Here is a 19,813-nt window from a genome sequence, read left to right on the forward strand (position 1 = left end):
CTCTGTGGGTTTTTGCAGCAGCTCTACCCGTACTAGATGCACCTGCTCCTTGTCGTTTTCGTTTTTATCGCTGACTTTATGTGAACTACAAGAGTTTCTGGTTTTTTTGCTAGTTCTTCAAATGTTCAATAAAAACATGTATGCTAATTCATAACGAAGAAAGCTTTGTAATGAAGACTGTCATTTCCAAAACACTGCCCCCCCCCTGCGTCCGCAGCGCTGTTGAAAAGGCTGTGGAAGTCCCTGTATTAAACACGTAGTCCTGTGACACAAAAATCATCAAACTCGGACGACCACAGACTGTTTTCCTTCGTGGTGATGAAGGAAAACGCTGGGTTGGCATGTAAAAGGGCATTTATTCCCTTCAAAGACCTGCAGTTCAAAAAAAGCGCCCCTCCGACAGCCAAACCCATCTGTCCTCTGATTGGATTGTTACATTTATGATTGACATGACATTCACCAATCAGATGAAAGGAAGAAAAATAGGGTCAAAATTCGTAGTTGTAACTTGCAGAGGTTTTTTGGCTAAGTCCACACACAAATCTTTTTTAACGCAATCACAATCTTTTTTGCACATACAAATCTTTTTTACACATACAAATCTTTTTTACACACACACAAATCTTTTTTACACACACACAAATCTTTTTTACGCACGCACAAATCTTTTTTACACATACAAATCTTTTTTACGCATGCACAAATTTTTTTTACACATACAAATCTTTTTTACACACACACAAATCTTTTTTACGCATGCACAAATCTTTTTTACGCATGCACAATTTTTTTTTACACATACACAAATCTTTTTTACACACACACAAATCTTTTTTACCACAAATCTTTTTTACACAGACAAATCTTTTTTACAACACACACAAATCTTTTTACCACCACATCGCAACAAATCTTTTACACAACACACTTTTATCTTTTTACACATACAATTTTTTTACACACATACAAATCTTTTTACAACAGCACCACAAATCTGTTTTACAGCATACAAATCTTTTTTACGCATCACAATTTTTTTACACCATACAAATTTTTTTACACACACAAATCTTTTTTACACACACACAAATCTTTTTTACGCATGCACAAATCTTTTTTACACATACAAATCTTTTTTACACACACACAAATCTTTTTTACGCACGCACAAATCTTTTTTACACATACAAATCTTTTTTACGCATGCACAATTTTTTTTACACATACAAATCTTTTTTACACACACACAAATCTTTTTTACGCATGCACAAATCTTTTTTACACATACAAATCTTTTTTACGCATGCACAAATCTTTTTTACACATACAAATCTTTTTTACAAGTACAAAACCGATTTACAAGTACAAAATATTTATGACCACATTTTGAGCCCATATGTTTCCCATCAGATAAACATGTAGAACACAGACATACAACAGTTAGACTTTCCATAACTATTTCAGGAACAATTTGGTTTTTCGTTCTTACAAACACGTATTTTGAACTTGCCCAACGTTCTCAGTTTTTCAATGCTCAACATTTTCTATTTTGTCCACATGATGGACAGAATGTAACTGTGTGCTTTCTGCAGATGTACTTCTTGCATTTCTCACAAAAAGTGCTTGTTTTCAAACAGGAATCTTCCTAACTAAGATTTAAAACAAAAGATTTCTACAGTCTCCTCCAGTCTCACAAACAGATGACAAACCAAGCGACACACCTGAGTCACTGACTTTCTTAAATCCACTCACTCTCACTGGCTCTGTTTATTACTAATCACTGTGTAACTGCTGTGAATTCACAGTAACTGCCGTCTCCTTACAAATGTTCATTAGATTAACCACACTTATACAGACTGTATATAACTCCAGCCATGTTGATGGATTGCCTATATTGGCTGGAAATATTAATTTCCAGGGAAAAGACACAGACAGACGATGCTTACAGTATGTGATGTGACAACACTAATGAAATATTGATGTGTCATATTTGTCCGAGGTGTATTTCATTGTTATGGGAAAAGAGAATATCAAAATCATGATGACCAATTGGAGTGGTGATTTCTATGACTTTGTGTATATAATTTGGCATTTTGTACAAATGTAGGCCAATAAGGAATATATGATATCATTTCAATCATATCAAAGGTTTATTTGCATGACGCACAAACACACAATTGAAAGGTACAAATGTATTGTGCATGAAACGAATTCAAACGTGGTGCAGATGTGTGTCACCAGTTGATCTGGCTGTAGGCTGTGGCACTTGGCCAGAGGTGGCGCTGGTTGACTCGAGTCCATGTTAGTGCACAAAGTAAACTGCACACTTTAGTTTTGAAGCAAAAACGCTGAATTCGGAGAAATAAACCGTGCGAGGGGAACGATAACGACGACAAGAGTCCCCCGATCGTTTACTCTTGCTGTCCCGTGAACAACATCGGCGTGGTGTTACTTGTTTGCTGTTTTCGCGATCGCGTCGCGCATGAGGATATCACCAGGTAAACTCGCCACATTTTTAAACATTTTGTTGTTCAACAGCATCAAGACTGACGGAGTGTGTTTGAGATAACCTCACAAGTGTCACAGGTGACACATTTGGCGGTTTTTTTTGCTGGTTTGTCGGTAGTAGCTCCTGAAACGCAAGACTGCCACACATCTGTTCGACCAACGCCAGTTGATCTAAACGCCAGTAGATCTGGAACACCGGGAGCAGGGAGAGGTAGGTAGAAGGTCCATGGTAGCATATGGATCAGCCAAAGCTTGAGCTCGAAAATAAGCCTTAAGGCGGACACGAATGCCGCTCCGTTTACCCCGCTTCCTGTAGCGTTTCTTGCGGCAGGCAGGATACGCTGGTGAATGAGACCGTGCGCATCAAGCTGGCGCCTCCCAAGGTCCATCGTGAGTCCGAGTCATGAGATTGAGAAAAACGAAGGTCCAAAAGCATTTGCCGGTCATAGGTAATTAGTGCGTTGCCACCAGATGAACATAATGTTAAAAGAATGAGTAGTACTATGCAAAAGTCGAGAAAAAAGGAGTCTAAAGCAGGAAGGAGGAAGACGGCCAGCCATACACACCGGCGCCATCTTTTGCATCAGGGGCAAGTAAAAATGTTCATGCATAAGCAGAAGTCAAAATGAAATAGGAAGTCAATTATATCTTTGCTGAGAAAATACAAATGAGCACAGGATTAAAAACGAGAAGAGAAATCAGGAAAAAAAAGGTCACTCAATTCGGAAGTCAAGACCAGTATTTAAATGACGTGAACTCTTCTTAATCCCCAGATGTTCTTCTAATTTTCATAGACAAGGTTGGAGGAAGAGGGACTCAAGAAGGTACAGCATCACCTTTACGACATTTTTACCATTATTTACGACTAACTCATCTCAAAACGTCTTCCCAGTGAAAATGGCTCAGTTTAAAGTTTGCTTGGTTATCTGGTCAGATTTACTGCCACAGTTCGTGTTTACACTAGTGTAGTTGTTAAAAAAAATAACATGAAATTTACCTAAAATTATACTACAATGTCTTTGTTGGTATTTCATATATCGTGAAAAAATTGTAACACTTGTTTTCAAATATCACCCGCGTGACAGCTTTCTGTGTGCAGTGTTGTGAACAGAGCTGGAGCTTCTGTGTCTTTTCCTTTTAAAGTTATCATTGGTGACGATGCCTGACACTGACACGATTCGGCACGTCCGCAGACCTAAACCTCCATGTGTGGTTGTAGGTAAGAACTGGTGCCACACTGACCTCACATCAGCAGACGCTCCTGATGACTTTAACATGTGTTCTGTTTTTGCTTCAGGATGTTTCCAGGTGATTTTGTGCGTCATGCCCATTGCTCAGTTCATCATTGGTAAGCACAGGTGCACTCACTGTTACCAAGATGTACACATTTTTTATGAATTTATGAAGTGCAGAGTTCAGTAATGTTTCATTTGTCATAAAGGAGCGTTGTACCAGTTTGACTGCCCCAGGCAGCCCTACATTCCCATCTACCTGCTGGTGATGGGAGTGGTCTTCATGCTGCTGGCTCTGCTCTCCATCCTTCCGTGTTCCGCAGGCTTCGGCAGCCACAGCAGCACCTGGACCTGCCTCGTCTCACTCTTCTTCTTCTGCTGGTTCATTGCTGGTAAGCTGAAAGATTCAGATGGCTGAGCAATCTGTGGACAAACTAAGCAAACCCAATTTCTACGAGCAGAAAGCAGCTTTTCTTTTTTTGCTTTCCAGAAAGCAAATGTCAGAGTCAGCACGTAGGTAAAACCTTCAGACGTGTTCACACAGTTACTTCCTGCTTTTGTTACTCATATGTTACTTCTATTGGTTTCCTTAGTTATCTCCATCAGACCACACTATGTATGTGTGTTGTTACAGTAAACTGACATTGGATTTTGATTAATTAGGAAGTAAGAGCTTGTTGTCTGAGACTGAAAGTCTGCACTTCAGTCACATCTTGATAGTTTCATTTTAAATTCACTATCAAAGAAATGTGTGATTGTTCAAAAACATATAAAAACCATTGTTTTCATGTATCAAAGTTCCTGATATCGGTGATGAACTCACAGCGACCCATGTTTCAGTTCTCCTGTTTGTTTTTGGTTATAACCTGTAACTTTAAAGTTTGGTTTCACTCTAGGACATCTCACTGACCTAATTTTCTACATATATAACTATTCAAATAAAGCAACTGCAGAAAACATTTTCTATCACTTTTGAAAAAGACAAATATATTAGGTGTACCATAATTTTATTGGGACATAATTTCCAGAGGTGGGAACTAATACTTTACTTTACTTGAGTATTTATTTTTCTGACAACCTTTTACTTTTATTATAATGTGTTTTGATAAATGACGTATTTTTATATTGTGAAACGTCCTGCAACGTAAACTAAGCTATACTAGCTTTGTGTTACTCAAAGGTTGCATGAAGATACTGTGCAGTTTTGTGCAGGATAAACAGGTTAGCTTGCATTAATGTGGTTCATTCACAGCAGATCACTGTGTTGGACCAGTGCACAGTGGCTGTTTTAGGTTACATTAAGTGTAGCAGAGATTAATTTACATTTAAGATGACGACACTTAGATTTATTGGTTGAAATCAACCTTTTTACCAACCTTTATGTTGTCTAGTGTAAAGACAACATACAGTAGGGTGAAGCATCTTTACTTTAACTTTATTGATTTATATAGCACTCTTCACAGGATAGAAAACCACAAAGTGCTTCACAAATATATGAAACATCTGCTGACATCTTGTTTAATTCGGTTGTGTAAATCTACAAAGAGCAGCAGGTCAGCTGATCACAGGCTGCACGCTAAGAAAATCTACTGAAGCTGATCAGAAATTATTGTCAGTTGTGAATATTTGCGTCACCTTGAGCCACGACAACAGATCTTAGTGCTCCTCCACCCCTCTTATACTGCTTACAATTTAGATTTGAATAACAACTATACTCTCATCTACTAATATTATTCTACTAATATATTAATATAACAGAAGGTCCTGTTACCTGTGCATATAAATGATTAGTAGAATTGTGACTCAAAGAGCTACTACTTACTTTCCCACTTTCAGAGCCTGGACTTTTTTACTTATACTTGAGTAAAAAAGTGGGTTCAGTACGAATCAGATGAATGCACACATGCTCATGAAACTCTTCACTTCTATATTAAACATTTTATTTGTGCTCTGTCTTTCAGGAAATGTGTGGATCTACTCCGTCTATGAGCCCAACTACAATAAGACAGTAAGCAGGGATGTGTACTGCAACAAGACGCTCTACCTGTTTGCCTTCTGGACCACCAACATGACCTACGCCCTGTTCGGCTTTTTGCTTTTCTGTACCTGTTGTCCGTGTACTCTGTGTGGTGAAGATTAAAATACATACACAAAATATTTTATGGTGCAGACTTGAGATCAGCGACCCACATTTACATACTGCTAGGATGGGCTGAATTTTAACAGTCGGGGGCACAAGCTCAGTAACCTCTTATTGGTTTGACTTGTTTGCGTGTGTAGAGCTCTGACTTTACATTAGTCTTCCCCTGTGCCAGGAATTGAGTGCAGAAAATATCAACAGATATCAAAGATATTAATGTCACTGCGCTAGATGCAAAGATAGGAAGTGTGAACTTTCAACGAACTATATCATGGGAACAATAAACTACCACGTTGTAACTGGTTCCCTTCATAAGAGAAAAATAAAAATATTTCAGTCTTTGTTTGCCGTCATCACGTTTTAATTAAATCTCTCCACCCATGTTAGTTTTTAATACCTATAACTGTCATGTTGTGTCAAATTTGACTGATTTAAAAGTTTTATGTACCTAATTTGATTAGACTGACCTAAGTCACAACACAAAAACTAAATTAGATTCATCTGCATCCAACTTTGTGTGTTTTATTCAACATTTCTACACTCTTGGTTTTCCCGGTCAAAAATAGCCGGTCATTAGAAATTAATGGGAGAGGCAATTAGCGTAAATAACTCAGTACAGGTACATGCACATTTGTCACATGTACACTCGCAAGCAAGCACCTATACATGTGCATAAACACACACACACATACACACACCTTGGGTTACTTGGGAAACACTACGCGAACCTTAGTGCCCAGGAGAGCCTCTCTTCTACAGGAATAGCTCACAGGTCACTGTGTGGCACCATCATAGCAGGTCAATACACCTTAAGTGAGACTCTATGTATTTGATCACTGCACTGGTGAGGAGGAGAGAGGCCAGGAAACTGACAGAATATAATCTGACCAAGAAATGACTGATGAGGAAGAATTCAGTGATGAAGAGGAGCTGAGGCTGCTGTCAGATTTAAGTAAAAAAAAAAGGGAACTTTTCCCACCTGAGAATCAAGTTTGGCTTTTAGCTTAAAATGTCATCAGGATTAACACAGGACCGGCAGAATGTGCTGTACCCTGGACTGTTGACGTCAAATCCTGCTTCAGTCAGTTCCTGACTGAATCTCTCAAAACCGTAGTGATAAATTTGACCAACCTGGAGGGGAAACAGTTTTAGCACAGCAATTGGAAGGAGGTAACCCAGAAAGACACCAAAGACATGGTTAAATTAGAAATATACTGCAATCAGTATTTTGGATCTTAGTTTTGATCAAAAACAGAGCTGTGGGGGGATTTCCACCATGTCACGGTCTCTGCTTTCTATTGTTTTATTGAACATGAAGGCTAAAATGTCCGAAACAATTTTTAAAAAAGTGCTTTGTAGTTTTTATTCGTGGTAATATCGCTGTTATACAAACGATTATCTGAGTAAATGGCTTGTGAATCCTCATGGCAAGTTCTCCCAGCACAATGAGACTCTGTAACAGGAAATTCAGACAACAACACATTCATGTGTGAACACGTTGCCAAGTTCTCGTGCAAACATTCTTTTCTTGTCCTTCAAACAAGACACACAGGCAGGTAGTGCTGCAACAAACTATTTAAACTAACACGCCTTTTATTGATGTCACATAATACATCTGTTTGGGTTTTTTTTAACTACATGAAACACATAAAATTTAAACCTTTCTTTTTTTTTGATATTACATGCTGGGTTTGGCACATATTATTTCTCTTTCACAGACTTGTGAACACTGTTTGTGATCTGCCTTGTTTCTCTGTTCATTTGTCATTTGCCTGACAGTTAAAGACAACCTGAGCTCGTCTCACAGCTTCCTTTGTGTCTCTGTAGGTTTCATTTCTAACTAGTCACGATGCCAGAGAGCGATAGACCTCAACACACTTGGATACCTCGAGTAATAAGTAAGAAAGTGATTTTGAACAGTTTTGCACACATCTGCAGCTGCTGTGTGTCATTTGTAACTGAAACCATATCTGCCTTCCTTCAGGGTGTATCTATGGGATTTTTCTCATCATGTTTATTGTTGAGGGGATAGTTGGTAAGTGAGAGAGGCTCTTTATTCAGACTGATTTTATCTACATTCATTTATGTGTTGGAAGGAAAATTTGAAAAATCAGATAACAAGAACTACGCAACAATGACTTGACAGTTGTCTTCATTTTCATGCTTGTGCTCTGTAGGATGTGTGTACTTTAATGACTGTCCAAGGGCGCCCTCCATTCCCGTCTTTATGGTTATTTGTGGATTCATACCTGTCTCCTGGGGATTGAGCCGGTTTTTGAACAGGTGCAATATTTTCTTCGACTGTCTGTTCCTCTACCTCTTTTTTGCCTGGTTCATTATTGGTAAGTATCCTGGTTCTGGATCATTTGACCCAGCATTTTGGGGAACTTTGTTTTGAGCAGCCTTATTAAACAGTTCACTTTCTTTTAAAATCAAGTTTTGTTCCACGCTTCTACTTTTGGGTCCACAAGTATAACTCCACAAAGTGTGTATCGTCAGATTGTGGCAGTAAGCTTGAAGTTATATTCAGCTTCTTAACAGTGAAGGTTGCTGTTGTAATACACAGCCAGGCACTGCAGTACATACCTGGTGTGATTAGCAACATGGTGGTGACAAATGCTGTATTTTTCAAAGGCCAAGTAAAGCTTGACTAATGACTAATGAACTCATGACTAAAATTAGACCAAAAACAAAACTTAAAGCTAAATTATTTTTGGAAAAATGATACCATTATTGCCCTGTGGTTGCTGAAAATGCAAACCTGCCACTTCAGCCTCCAAACTGCTCTAAATGCTCACTTTATGATTTTTTCTACTGTTGGCTCTGTACAGCAAAAACTGTCAGTTTATGAGAGGTAGCCAATCAGAAGAAAGTTGGCTGTTTGAAAATTAAACTAGATCATTATAAATAATTAGCCACTCTAGAATGAGATTAAATGAAGTCATGCAGCTTTTAAACACAAATAGAGATCAATGATAACCTGGCTATGAGTTCAAACATCTTGTCTGAAAAGTCATTTATATTAAGGTTTACTAAATGAAAGTTTTTTAATGCAAGAATAAATGCATTACAGCAATATTTGTTGTTGCCAAGCATGATCAGACCTTATTTTCTGAGATCTTATTTACATTTTTCCAGGTAGCATAATCGTCTACTCCATCTATGAACCCGACTACAACAAGAACACTACAGACACCGATCACTACTGCAACAAGACGCTCTACCTGTCTGCATTTTGTTGCATCACCCTGACCTACGTCCTGACAGGTGTTTATGTTTTCACTTATTTTTTTGCTCTCTGCACCAACCAGATGGTTTACGATGATGAGGATCAGCCACTGCTGTGGAGCTAATCATATGAATGTGTGTACGTAGACCAATACTGATGAAACAGATTAGAATGGTGCCACAATAAAATATATCACACTGTATGAACATATACTACTACTACTAATAATAATAATACTAATGGCGCGGACTGTAATAAAATCACAAGCAAACAACAGACCAAATATTATATTAATATTTTAATCTGTTCTTTATTTAGAACATCATACATTTAAGGAAGAAGTGAACATGACTTATTGAGATACAGAATTCGGTTAAGACACTGATGACCCATCATGGCAGAGTAAATGATCATGATTTTCCCTGTTTCACAAACATATATAAGTTTTGTGTTAATGAAATGTGTGGTTTTGTTTATTTGCCAACATTCATGCCGTTTCTTTTTTATTTAATTTTAAGTCAACAAAAATAAATAAATAAATAAATAAATAAATAAATAAAAGGCTGCCCTTTTTATTACCCTGTTACATCTTCTGCAATTTTTTGTCAACAATAAATTGAATAAATTGGTATATTTATTTTTTTCACAATGAACTAAACAGAAACAAATGTGGGAACTAAAAAGTAGGAGAAGTATTTTGGAAGAGCAGAGATTTCGTGCTTCAAAGAAACACATGTCAGACAGGAAAGGCTCAGTGGGTTTGGACAACAGCACAATGCTCCGGAGTCTGCTGTAGTCAGTGCTATCCTCTATGCTGTTGCATGCTGGGACAGCACGTTGACGGTTGCAGATGCCAACAGACTGAATAAACTCATCTTCAAGGCCACTAATGCTGTGGGGATGGAGCCAGACTCCCTTAAGGTGATGTGGGAGAGGCAGATGTTGTTCATGATAAGGACAATACTGGACAATACATCCCACCCGCTCCGTGACGTTCTGGCCAGTCACATGGAGCAGGTTCAGTGACAGACTGAGATTACCTACATGCAATGTTACGCTTAAATGCAGATGTTGCTCTCAACCTTGGTGTTTTTCTAAGCATTTGTACTGTGGTGAGAAGTACTGAGCCCAACATAAATAACTTATATAATAACCAATCAATATATAAGTTAAGATTGAAGCAGCCACTGATCCATTTTTTCATCCTGAGACCATCTTTTAATTTAATCAAAGTAAAGTTAACTTTTACTTCTGGTGGTGGTGGTGGGTTTTAATAGACGAGCTAGCCTGGTCTATATTAAAAGGACCTGCCCTCAGATTCAGACCTCAGCACCACCCAGTGACAATAATAATAATGGATCGCATTTATATAGCGCTTTTCGGGGCCCTCAAAGCGCTTTACAATGCCACTATTCATTCACTCTCACATTCACACACTGGTGGAGGCAAGCTACAGTTGTAGCCACAGCTGCCCTGGGGCAGACTGACAGAAGCGAGCCTGCCATATTGCGCCATCGGCTGCTCTGGCCATCACCAGTAGGCGGTAGGTGAAGTGTCTTGCCCAAGGACACAACGACCGAGGCTGTCCGAGCCGGGGCTTGAACCAGCAACCTTCCGGTTACAAGACAAACTGCCAACTCTTTGAGCCACGATCGCTCAAAGAGTGGCTCAAAGAGACGCTCAAAGAGACAAATCATCCTATATGTTCACTTATTGTGGTGACTCCAAAATTAACTGATAAAAACATTAGAAAGGGAAAGAAAAAAAAATTCCACATGATGTGCAGCTGTTTTATTGATAAAGTTAAAGAGAAAACATCAAAGGAATTAATCATCCATGTAACTGAGTCACTATACAGGAACATAAACAGTACCTTTGTTTGGTGTTTCAGAAAGTTGTTCATCTCAGACCTGCAGAGCGTCTGTTTTTAACACTGAATGTAGTCAGCTGCATGAAGATGAGATTTTCTCTGACAGCATTAAAAAAAAAAGCCTAATGGAAGGTCAAAGGTCGTCACTTGATGGCTGAACTAAAAACTTTAATCTGGAATTCTTTCACACTGTGTTTTTCCAATGGTGTGTAATTTACCACAAAGTAATTCAGAGTCATTCATATCAGAGCAACCAGAAAGGATAATACATTTTTAAATACACAACTTTCTACAGGACTATTATCATTGTGTAACAGTCCACAGCCTCTGAGAACTCTCTGAATATCTGTATCACACTGTTAATGAAGTGCTGGGTTTGTCCATCTTTTCCTGTCTTCTCGTCCTACAGTGGAGGTCTGAAGAAGACTATGAGTCCTGCTTGATCCCTGTTACGACCTTTACTCTTCCTGATGTTTCTGAAATGATGTCTCTCTGTCAGTGCGTCAACAGAACATCTGGCACAAGACAGCTGCAATGAAAGAAATTGAAATAAAATAATATCTGAACCCAGGAAACCCAGCTTGGTCCTGATGGTCTCCTTCACAAGTTTTCCCCCCAGGGTGAATGTAGCTGTTGATAATAATGTGGACTGTTATTAAAGGGTACATGCAACGCTTAACACATACAGGCTAATTTACATCACAGAGCTCTGCTCTGAAATACTGACCTAGATGTGACTCTGTCTGTGAAGTTGGATTTAAGAAATAAGTGCTTAAAGTTAAAGATTTAAAACATACTTCTGTCAGTATGGACTATGATGTCATGTGGTTGGTTGGGGCTAATAGAATAACATTTATCTTAGCTAACAAGTGTCAGAATCGATAACTCAAAGGAACATAAGGACACTAAAGCTAAAAAAATCTGTTTAAGGGGATCACTTTTGTGCTGCCAAGGCTTGCGAAACCAAGGTAATGCTGTCCACTATCAGTCTCTTTAACAGTAAGTGGCTATTTCCTGTTTGGCTAGCTACACTCAAACCGGACATCCAGCTGTTAGCTGTAATCTTTGGGTTTATTTGTAAAACACTTTATGAATAAAAACGAAGGCGAGCGCCTTTCACACATCAGGTGACGGCCTGGTGAAGCCGACAGAACCACATCATATGCAAAAAAGCTAAGATGAGATTCTTATTTTGCCCAAGTGGATTTGAACAGAATCGATGACAAAGGGCAGGCCTGGCCGAGTCCAAAACCCAGCGGAAACGAGTCCAACTTGTTGACAGCTACATAGACCAAGCACCCCATATAGTTAAAGCACATCCTCCAGTCCCCCTTCTTGAACATGGGAACGACCATCCTGTCTGCCAATCCAGAGGTACCGCCCCTGATCTCCACACAACATTGCAGAGGTGTGTCACCCAAGACAGCCCTACAACATCCAGAGCCTTCAAGAACTCAGGGCAAACCTCATCCGCCCCAGGGGATGCGAGAGACCCTGCTTATGCAGAGCACAGTTTTTTTGCCTTTGTCATCAGAACGTCAAGACAGTGTGACGACATTTCCTATCGTTAAATCTTCCCAAATACAACACAGCATCTGTTCCTTGGAGGATGCAGTGCTGGGGAATATAAAGTTTAAGCTAGCTATATAACTGAAAATACATTCTTTGCAACAACTTTTAGTGAAGAAAGAATCCGATTGTTCAGTCTGACGTCACTAGCCGTGTCTGGGTCTAAACTCCGCTGCAGGTCCATATATCAAACGATCACTATGGCATTACTGAGAGTTGAAAAACTGTCTAAAGTCTTTCGTCTTTAATAAAATGATCAGTGTTCTGCTCTACCAGGTGTAACAATTGAGTTTAACATCCAGGCATCCATGAAAACGGAATTTATGACATTTAACGGAGTTAGAAGTTAGCAGGGAGTTAGCTCGCTAGCTTCTATCTAAATACAATATAGCATGTCCTGACTGCGGGGTTTTGGAAACAAATTAAAACGTACAGCTCTGTTATCACTTCCAGCATAAATGAAGACAGAAAACTAAACAGCAGTGATGTTTGTAGGGTTACTGAAGTTTGGCTAGCTGGTATATAATGATGTGCTACGTGACCGCTAGCGACACAGCTATGTTAGCATAATATAAACAAGCTAACTTTTTTTCCACTTGATAAAAGTTAACGTGAGTGTTCTCGGTGGTCAGGAACAAATGTAATCGCATGGCAGGATGCTGTAAAAGGACCAAACTTCAGCCAGGAGAACAACTGAGATAATCCATCCACAATACGAGGTTAGTCATTCATATACTGCTGCATGGGCTGGGCTGTAGTTACATCCTAAGGTTTTAAAAACTGAGCTTAAATAAATGATTAGTGGTAATAAAAGCTGAGGGAGGTCAACAGTGATCACTGACTGTTTTAGGAGCTTTTTGAGATCAAATAGAAGAAAATACATAACATTAAACATGTTAACAACACAAAAGCCATATTAAACGCAGACTACTTTAGGCCCGGAAGTAGGATTCGTCGTGTCATCACTGAACAACCGGATAGGAGGACTGGGCAGATGTGACTTCGGGAGCTGTGAGAAAGAAAGTCTCACCTTACAGCAGTTTTGACAACCTAATGACTAAACTACAGGTTGTAAAGTCTTTCCTTGTTAACAATTTCTTGAAAAAAGAAAACAAAGCTTGTGTTTTACTGGGAGACAGAAGCATGGTAGTTTGTATTGTAGAGTTATCAGACACATTGTGTTTAATCATGGAGTGATTGTTTTTCTCTCAATAATGACTTATTGCTTTTATGGATGCTACATTTCTCCAGAAGAAAGCTTCATCTGTGGCATGAAATATTACTGCATGATCCCACACTGACCACACACTAATGTTAATGCAAAGCCAGGTCTGTAAATATGTAAATAATATGATTTATTGTATTTCTCCACCCAGTTTGGGAATGTATACGTATAGAGAAGAGAAGGACAGTGAGAGGTAATACTTTTCACAGTGTAGTTTGTGCAAAGTGGTCTCCATTAGCAGGAGGACAATTAGCTCATGTCAGCATTCATCACCCAGTGTACTGTGTCAAAAAGGAGTCTATCAATCAAACAGGTCATACATATGTGATTAGTCATAATTCACTGAACTTTCCATGAAATGTGGAGGGAAGAACTTGGAGGACAACAGCAGAAACATCTTGATAGTAAAAATATGTTTGACTGGTAATACTGGTTTATTCAGAGTTTTGGTTTCTGCTCAGTTACTCTCTGTGCAAAAGTTCAGCCACTTGCTTGCTTTCTTGCTCATTTCATGTGTACACACTGACATAATAACGGTAATATTAAAGTCTTATGTGCTGGTGTTCATGTTATTTTGTTATTTTTGATATGTAAGACTTTTCATTTCATTTCGTGTAATTCATGGAATTCAGAGTCCATCTTTTCTCATGTTCACTAAAAGCTCACATGAATCTGATTACTGAGCCAGTGTGTTATAGTTTCAATCTTTCTATACAACAGAACACCAGAGATGTGGAAGCGTGCCTTTGTTCTCCCCCTACTGAAACGTGGTTCTTCAATGGTTAATGATTACAGGCCAGTTTCCAAACTCTGTATCTCAGCTAAGGTTCATGACAAACTTTTTAATGATTAATTTCAAGTTTTCAAGTTTCAAATTTCACATTTTATTGTCATGTACGGATAAACAGTGTATCCACATTTATCCATAATGAAATTGTTTGGCTCGTGCTCCTCAGGTTTACAGCTTTACATGAGCATATAGTTTAAAAGTTATCTGGATGAAAATAGCATTTTATCTCCTTTCCAATTTGGTTTTAGGAAACTGCACAGTACTGTAACTGCTTCCCTGTGGCCTCATAGAGATACTTAGGTATTGTGATTGAAGAAAATCTTTCCTTTAAGCCACACATTGACCCAGTATTAAAGAAACTAACTTAGAAACTCTTTCTCAGAAACGGATCATGTCTCTCTTTCACCACGAGGAAAAGTCTTGTTGCTGCCACCTCTTTACCCCTCCTGGATTACAGTGACATAATTTACATGAATGCCTCTGCTCACTCTCTTCATCTGTTGGATTCTGTCTATCATGGAGCATTAAGATTTACAACAGGCTGTAAACCTTTAACACAACACTGTACTCTATATTTTCTGGTTGACTTGTCCTCAATGGCCTTACGCAGGATGGTTCATTGGTATCACTTTATCTATAAATCTATTACTGGTTTACTGCCTTATTATTTAACAGAGTACATGTTACACAAACTACACAGTTTAGTCACTGACTGTGTCAGGACATCATTACATTCACCCCTCCATCAGTTCGTGCAGATCTTGGGAAGAAGGTGTTCTCATTTTCTGCCCTTGTTCACTGAGTAAATTGCAAAAGGATTTGAAACTCTCAGTGGATTTCACTTGCAGACTTCAAAAGATGTACAAAAGTTTTTGTGAAATCATCACTGGGAACATTGAGACACTGAGTCTCAAAGGGACAACCTGCATAAATAAAGGTTAAATTATAAATTTTTTTTTACTGAAAGTTATAAAAAGATAAAAATATCGACCAAATCCATCAACACAAAGACAGTGGTGATTTATTGCTTTACAGGAATGCTGTAGATCATGCATTGCTGTAGATCATCTAAACAAGAATTCAATGTACAAGATGTGGCAAATGGAAACAGCACACACGCACACTAGTTGCTAAATCAGCTGGGGAATGTTTTTTTCAATATGTAACTGACAGTTTGATGACAGGATGTCCTGACATGCTGCTACAAGTCCTGGCACCAAATTGCAAAAAATCCTGCACTTGATGGTGATGTATGCTATTGGCTTGAAGCCAGGTCCGAACCAGCTCCAATCAGCCAGAACTCTGTTATCATGGTTCCAAATTGGTACACTGAAAAAAATATGTTGTTGGATTTACTTAATTCAATGGTGGACATTTGTTGCACACAGATGTTTTGCTTTGGCAGCAACTTAAACAATTGAGTTAAATTAACACAATTTATTCATGTTCAATAAACCTGTGCAATTTGTGTTGATAAAATGTGACTTAAACATGTTTTGATGAAGTAATTTGAGCTCTTGGAATATTTTAATCCTTCACAATTTTCTCACTTTATCCCAACACGATTCAATAACTTTTACCCAATACTACTTGGTCACTTAAATACTACATGTTATCTTCAAATTACATTTTGCTATTATATTCTAGTATCAAATACACAATTTTCAAATGGAGGCCTTATAACAGATTGTATTGTTCTCTTCCAAGATGGTTGCTGGCATCCACCAGTAACCTTTCAAAACAAAATGTCTAATTTCACTGCAGTAGGTAAAGAATTAAACTGACATTACTCCTCTACTGAATCTATATAAATCAACAGTTAAATAATGTCAGTTCTTCCGTGCTCTCTGGAATCAATCACAGCAAAGAAATTAGACTGTTTCTTTTGAAAAATGTTGGGAAAGAACAATACAAAACATTCTATTTAAGGCCTCTGACGTCAAGATTCAGTTAAACAACAATTATAACTAAACAATTTGAGGTAATGTTAGTTTCCATTAATATTAAATTAGGTTACTGAATTGGCAAACACCTTCCTATTAACACTACCCATTTTACCCCAATAACTAAAGAAATTAGCACTTGCAGGTCAAAACCTTTATTCAAGAGACGCAAAAATAACATTGATACAGTGACTGTCAAAAATTACAGCACTGATCATACTGTGACATCTTGGTTCAAAACAGCACACTTAGAAATATTCAACGTTCTTTACTTCAACTGAATGAAACTGAAAATACCATTTCACACGACCCATATGGGATATTTAGACTGTATAACTGTTCACGCTACATCTCTTCACTAGTAAAAGAAAGAAAAAATACAAAGAGAAATTTAAAAATGCTGCCAAACAGACAAACAGAACTTGTACAGAGCAAAAGGAAAAACAAACAACAAAAAAAAACGGCTCGTCCTCATGGCAGTTGCAGAGTATATAAAAATGAACCCTGCGATCCGTTCCTGGAATTGAGCTTCAAAAATGCAGCAGAACAAGTGTGAGATTTAAATGTCCTCTCACCTAGAGCTGGTCACCTCACATGCATAACAGTGAGCTTCGTTGCAGGAGCAGTTTTGTCTTAGTTGTGAGCTTTTCTTGAGAGCTGAGTTGCATCCAACTCCATTACCACCCTTTGAATCACCTCAAAAGTGTAGCAGAGTTGTGATGGGTAACTCATGTTGAAGGAATAAAAAAGGTCCAAACAGCATGGCTACTGCAAAGGTCACGTTATCCAGATCTTGAAGAACAACATCAGAAAAGTCATTGCCTGGCGCATCTCTGGAGACAGATGTTCATTGTGGTTTTCTCAATCTGTGCAGTGGCCTCAGTCAAGTCCTGGTTAAACACAAAACATTTCTTTAAGATTCCTTTTTAAACTCATCTCTTTTGAATCTACCAGTTCTAATGTTAGAGTAATTTAAACCAATGCAAGCAACATAGTAAATAGCTATAGCCAAAGAGTGGCCTGCCATGCTGCCATTCATGGTCTAACAGAGTTTCTAAGAGAGGGTGAAAAACATAATAATTTCAAATGCTTTACATTAGTTTTTGTTAGAAAGACACCGGCCCATCAGAAATCCAGGTTATGTCACTCAGAAGATGTTAGAATTTAGACTTTCAGCCCCACAATTTGGTTAGCTGTTGATCAGTTGGTCATTTTTTTTTTTTTTCAAACAAAAGCTAATGTAAATATTGGTGGGATTTTCCTTTGTTCATTAGAATGACAAATTTAAAGTTTTTTCACACTGATGTGACCCCTAATACAGGGGTGGGGGTGGGGCCTCAAGGGCCGGCGGCCGAGTTCACTACCAGGCCTCATGTGAACTTCAAATTATTAAAGAGGACTACTGGTCCTAACCAGTCCAATGAGGATCAAGTGGATAACTAAATGCATTTTTAAATGTTGCAAATCCACAATCTACTCATAAAACACTCACCATGAACTCCTGCACCAAGATGTTGCAATTGTCTTTCACACAGATGCGGAGCACTTTGATGAGGGACTCTGAGCATTAATGTCATCCTAAAGTATTATAACAAAGAAAACAGAGATTTGTGAACTTTTCAGTAGCACAGAAGAAAATGATCCCAGACAAAAACTCTTGACTTTTTAAACCAGTCAACATGCAACACCAGCATCTACAAAGCAATATCAAAAGTTCCTGTTTGAGATCAACTTTATGGATATATAGTTTCCAGAACATTTATTTTTAAAAAAAGATAAATTTTTCTCAGTGGGCCAGTAAATGCATGACGAAAATTATGGCATCCTTTTAGTGGAATCATTACTCACAGGTAATAGTTGACTGTTTCAATGGATGTAGCATAAAAATCTTTTACTGACCTAATGCAATACATATACACTTTGTAGTTAAAGAATTTTAAAGTTCTTACTGTCATAATGGCAGCTACATCCTTTAGCTTTGTGCCCTGTTCCCCCGATCACTTTGCAAACACTTTCAGCAGACTGTCAGAGAGAAACTCAGCTCCGTCAGAAACCTTGACTGTAAAGGCATGGTTGGGATGCACTGGAATGCTGCATTTTATCTGAAATGACATAAAATTATTTTGAAATAACAGCAGGCACTGTGCTTGGTTAATCAGTAATGTTTTGTTGAATAAAAACTGTGTTTCCAGATCTTATGGGATTAAAAAAAATCCAAAGATGTTTGTTTCTGATTTGCAACCCAACAACCCACAAGTTACAACCTCATTTCAGTTCAAGTGTGCATTAATGAGAGTCCAGTAATCACCTTTCTGGCAATACATACAGGTATAAGTTAAACCTATGGCAGATTTTGGATTTCTCAGTTGTATTAATAGGGTGAGTATGCATGCACCTAATAATTATAAAAAACCTATTATAATTAAGTTACAGAAACGAAAATAGAATATACTTTCTTACCATAACACCTTGAACCCACAATCCATCAGCTGACTCCTGGTGAAATGCAGAATAGAGGTCGTCTCTCAATGTGCAGCAAAAAAAACAAAAACAAAAACAAAAGGACAGCAGGTGAGGGCAGGAGGGGTAGGGATGTAAGCTAGCATAATGCCGCTAATGATATTAGCTAAAGCTGTTCAATGTCCAAAATCTCACTAACACCACGGTGCAGTAAATACACAATGTAACTGAAGAGTCAGTTGGCAAATCTATTCACACAGAAAACCAAATTATGTTATGAGTGCCTCGTAATTAGGTTTAATGTGATATTACGGCTCTTGTGCCAAAGACAAATTCAAATGAAAAAGCGCCAATTCTTTGACAACAGATAAAACAGCAAATAAGCTAACGGCTCTTTTTTAGCATGTTACATGGCGACACTCTAGACGTTTAACTACATTTGGCTGAAATATGGTAAATATTAATTCAAAAAATCAAGACATACCAAAAACGTAGAGTTGGCTGCTCGACTTGACTGAGATGGATGCCTTTTTTAAACCACGATCCAAAGCCCGCGAGATGAAATCACGCGTGGTTTCACGAGATTTAACGTTGCTATCTTATTGACTTACTTCACCTGAACATGATATGAACAATTTAATACACCCTTTCTGCATATCATGTAGTTTTTACACTATATAGTTACATTTAACTTTAAAACATGAGGCAATTGTGTTAAATACATGCAAGATGCTTACATAAATCCAAGAGATGGCCAGTCCCTTTTTTTCAGTGTAGATGTCGTTCAATGTCCTCCATTGAGAGTGTCACCAAACATACGCCACAGCCGACCATCGAGTATCCGATA

At 38.2% G+C, this 19,813-nt stretch overlaps 2 protein-coding genes and 1 long non-coding RNA gene across 6 annotated transcripts in view; 2 read left to right on the top strand and 1 right to left on the bottom strand.

The window, feature by feature from the left end:
• Nucleotides 1-9,630, top strand: part of LOC120740915 (transmembrane protein 272-like) — a 23,910-nt gene extending 14,280 nt beyond the window's left edge. For 2 of the 3 annotated variants that reach the window (XR_005697516.1, XM_040043452.1), the window contains 2 exons: nt 8,058-8,222; nt 9,019-9,630. Coding sequence is in view for 2 of the 3 variants with exons in the window: in XM_040043452.1 (XP_039899386.1) it covers nt 8,058-8,222; nt 9,019-9,233 (380 nt within the window). In the remaining variant the exon portion in view is untranslated. Of the gene's footprint in view, nt 1-7,135; nt 7,437-7,707; nt 7,779-7,864; nt 7,916-8,057; nt 8,223-9,018 lie in introns of those variants that run through there. The other variant, XM_040043453.1, reaches the window with a different exon arrangement.
• LOC120740921 (transmembrane protein 272-like) lies at nt 2,628-6,219 on the top strand. The gene is made up of 5 exons (XM_040043460.1): nt 2,628-3,332; nt 3,652-3,727; nt 3,806-3,856; nt 3,950-4,132; nt 5,702-6,219. Exons 2-5 carry the CDS (start codon nt 3,667-3,669, stop codon nt 5,878-5,880), a joined length of 474 nt encoding a protein of 157 aa, XP_039899394.1. The 5' UTR covers nt 2,628-3,332; nt 3,652-3,666; the 3' UTR covers nt 5,881-6,219.
• LOC120740930 lies at nt 3,989-19,750 on the bottom strand. Of its 2 annotated transcripts, XR_005697520.1 has the most exons (5): nt 19,704-19,750; nt 18,967-19,582; nt 17,999-18,608; nt 16,125-17,396; nt 3,989-3,999 (listed from the first exon to the last, which is right to left on the bottom strand). It is a non-coding gene; the product is annotated as an uncharacterized LOC120740930 (long non-coding RNA). The 2 variants fall into 2 exon arrangements; XR_005697519.1 differs by lacking the exon at nt 19,704-19,750 and having other exon boundaries at nt 18,967-19,665.
• Nucleotides 19,751-19,813: the final 63 nt, after the last annotated feature.

The sequence above is a fragment of the Simochromis diagramma genome, unplaced genomic scaffold (assembly GCF_900408965.1).
Source record: "Simochromis diagramma unplaced genomic scaffold, fSimDia1.1 OVJJ01000656.1, whole genome shotgun sequence".
Lineage (NCBI taxonomy): Eukaryota > Metazoa > Chordata > Actinopteri > Cichliformes > Cichlidae > Simochromis > Simochromis diagramma.

Coding starts and splice junctions, on each gene's coding strand:
- LOC120740921 (XM_040043460.1), top strand. CDS start 3,667: ATGCCTGACACTGACACGATTCGGCACGTCCGCAGACCTAAACCTCCA. Junction 3,857..3,949: donor CATTGCTCAGTTCATCATTG/GTAAGCACAGGT, acceptor TTTGTCATAAAG/GAGCGTTGTACCAGTTTGAC. Junction 4,133..5,701: donor CTTCTGCTGGTTCATTGCTG/GTAAGCTGAAAG, acceptor TCTGTCTTTCAG/GAAATGTGTGGATCTACTCC.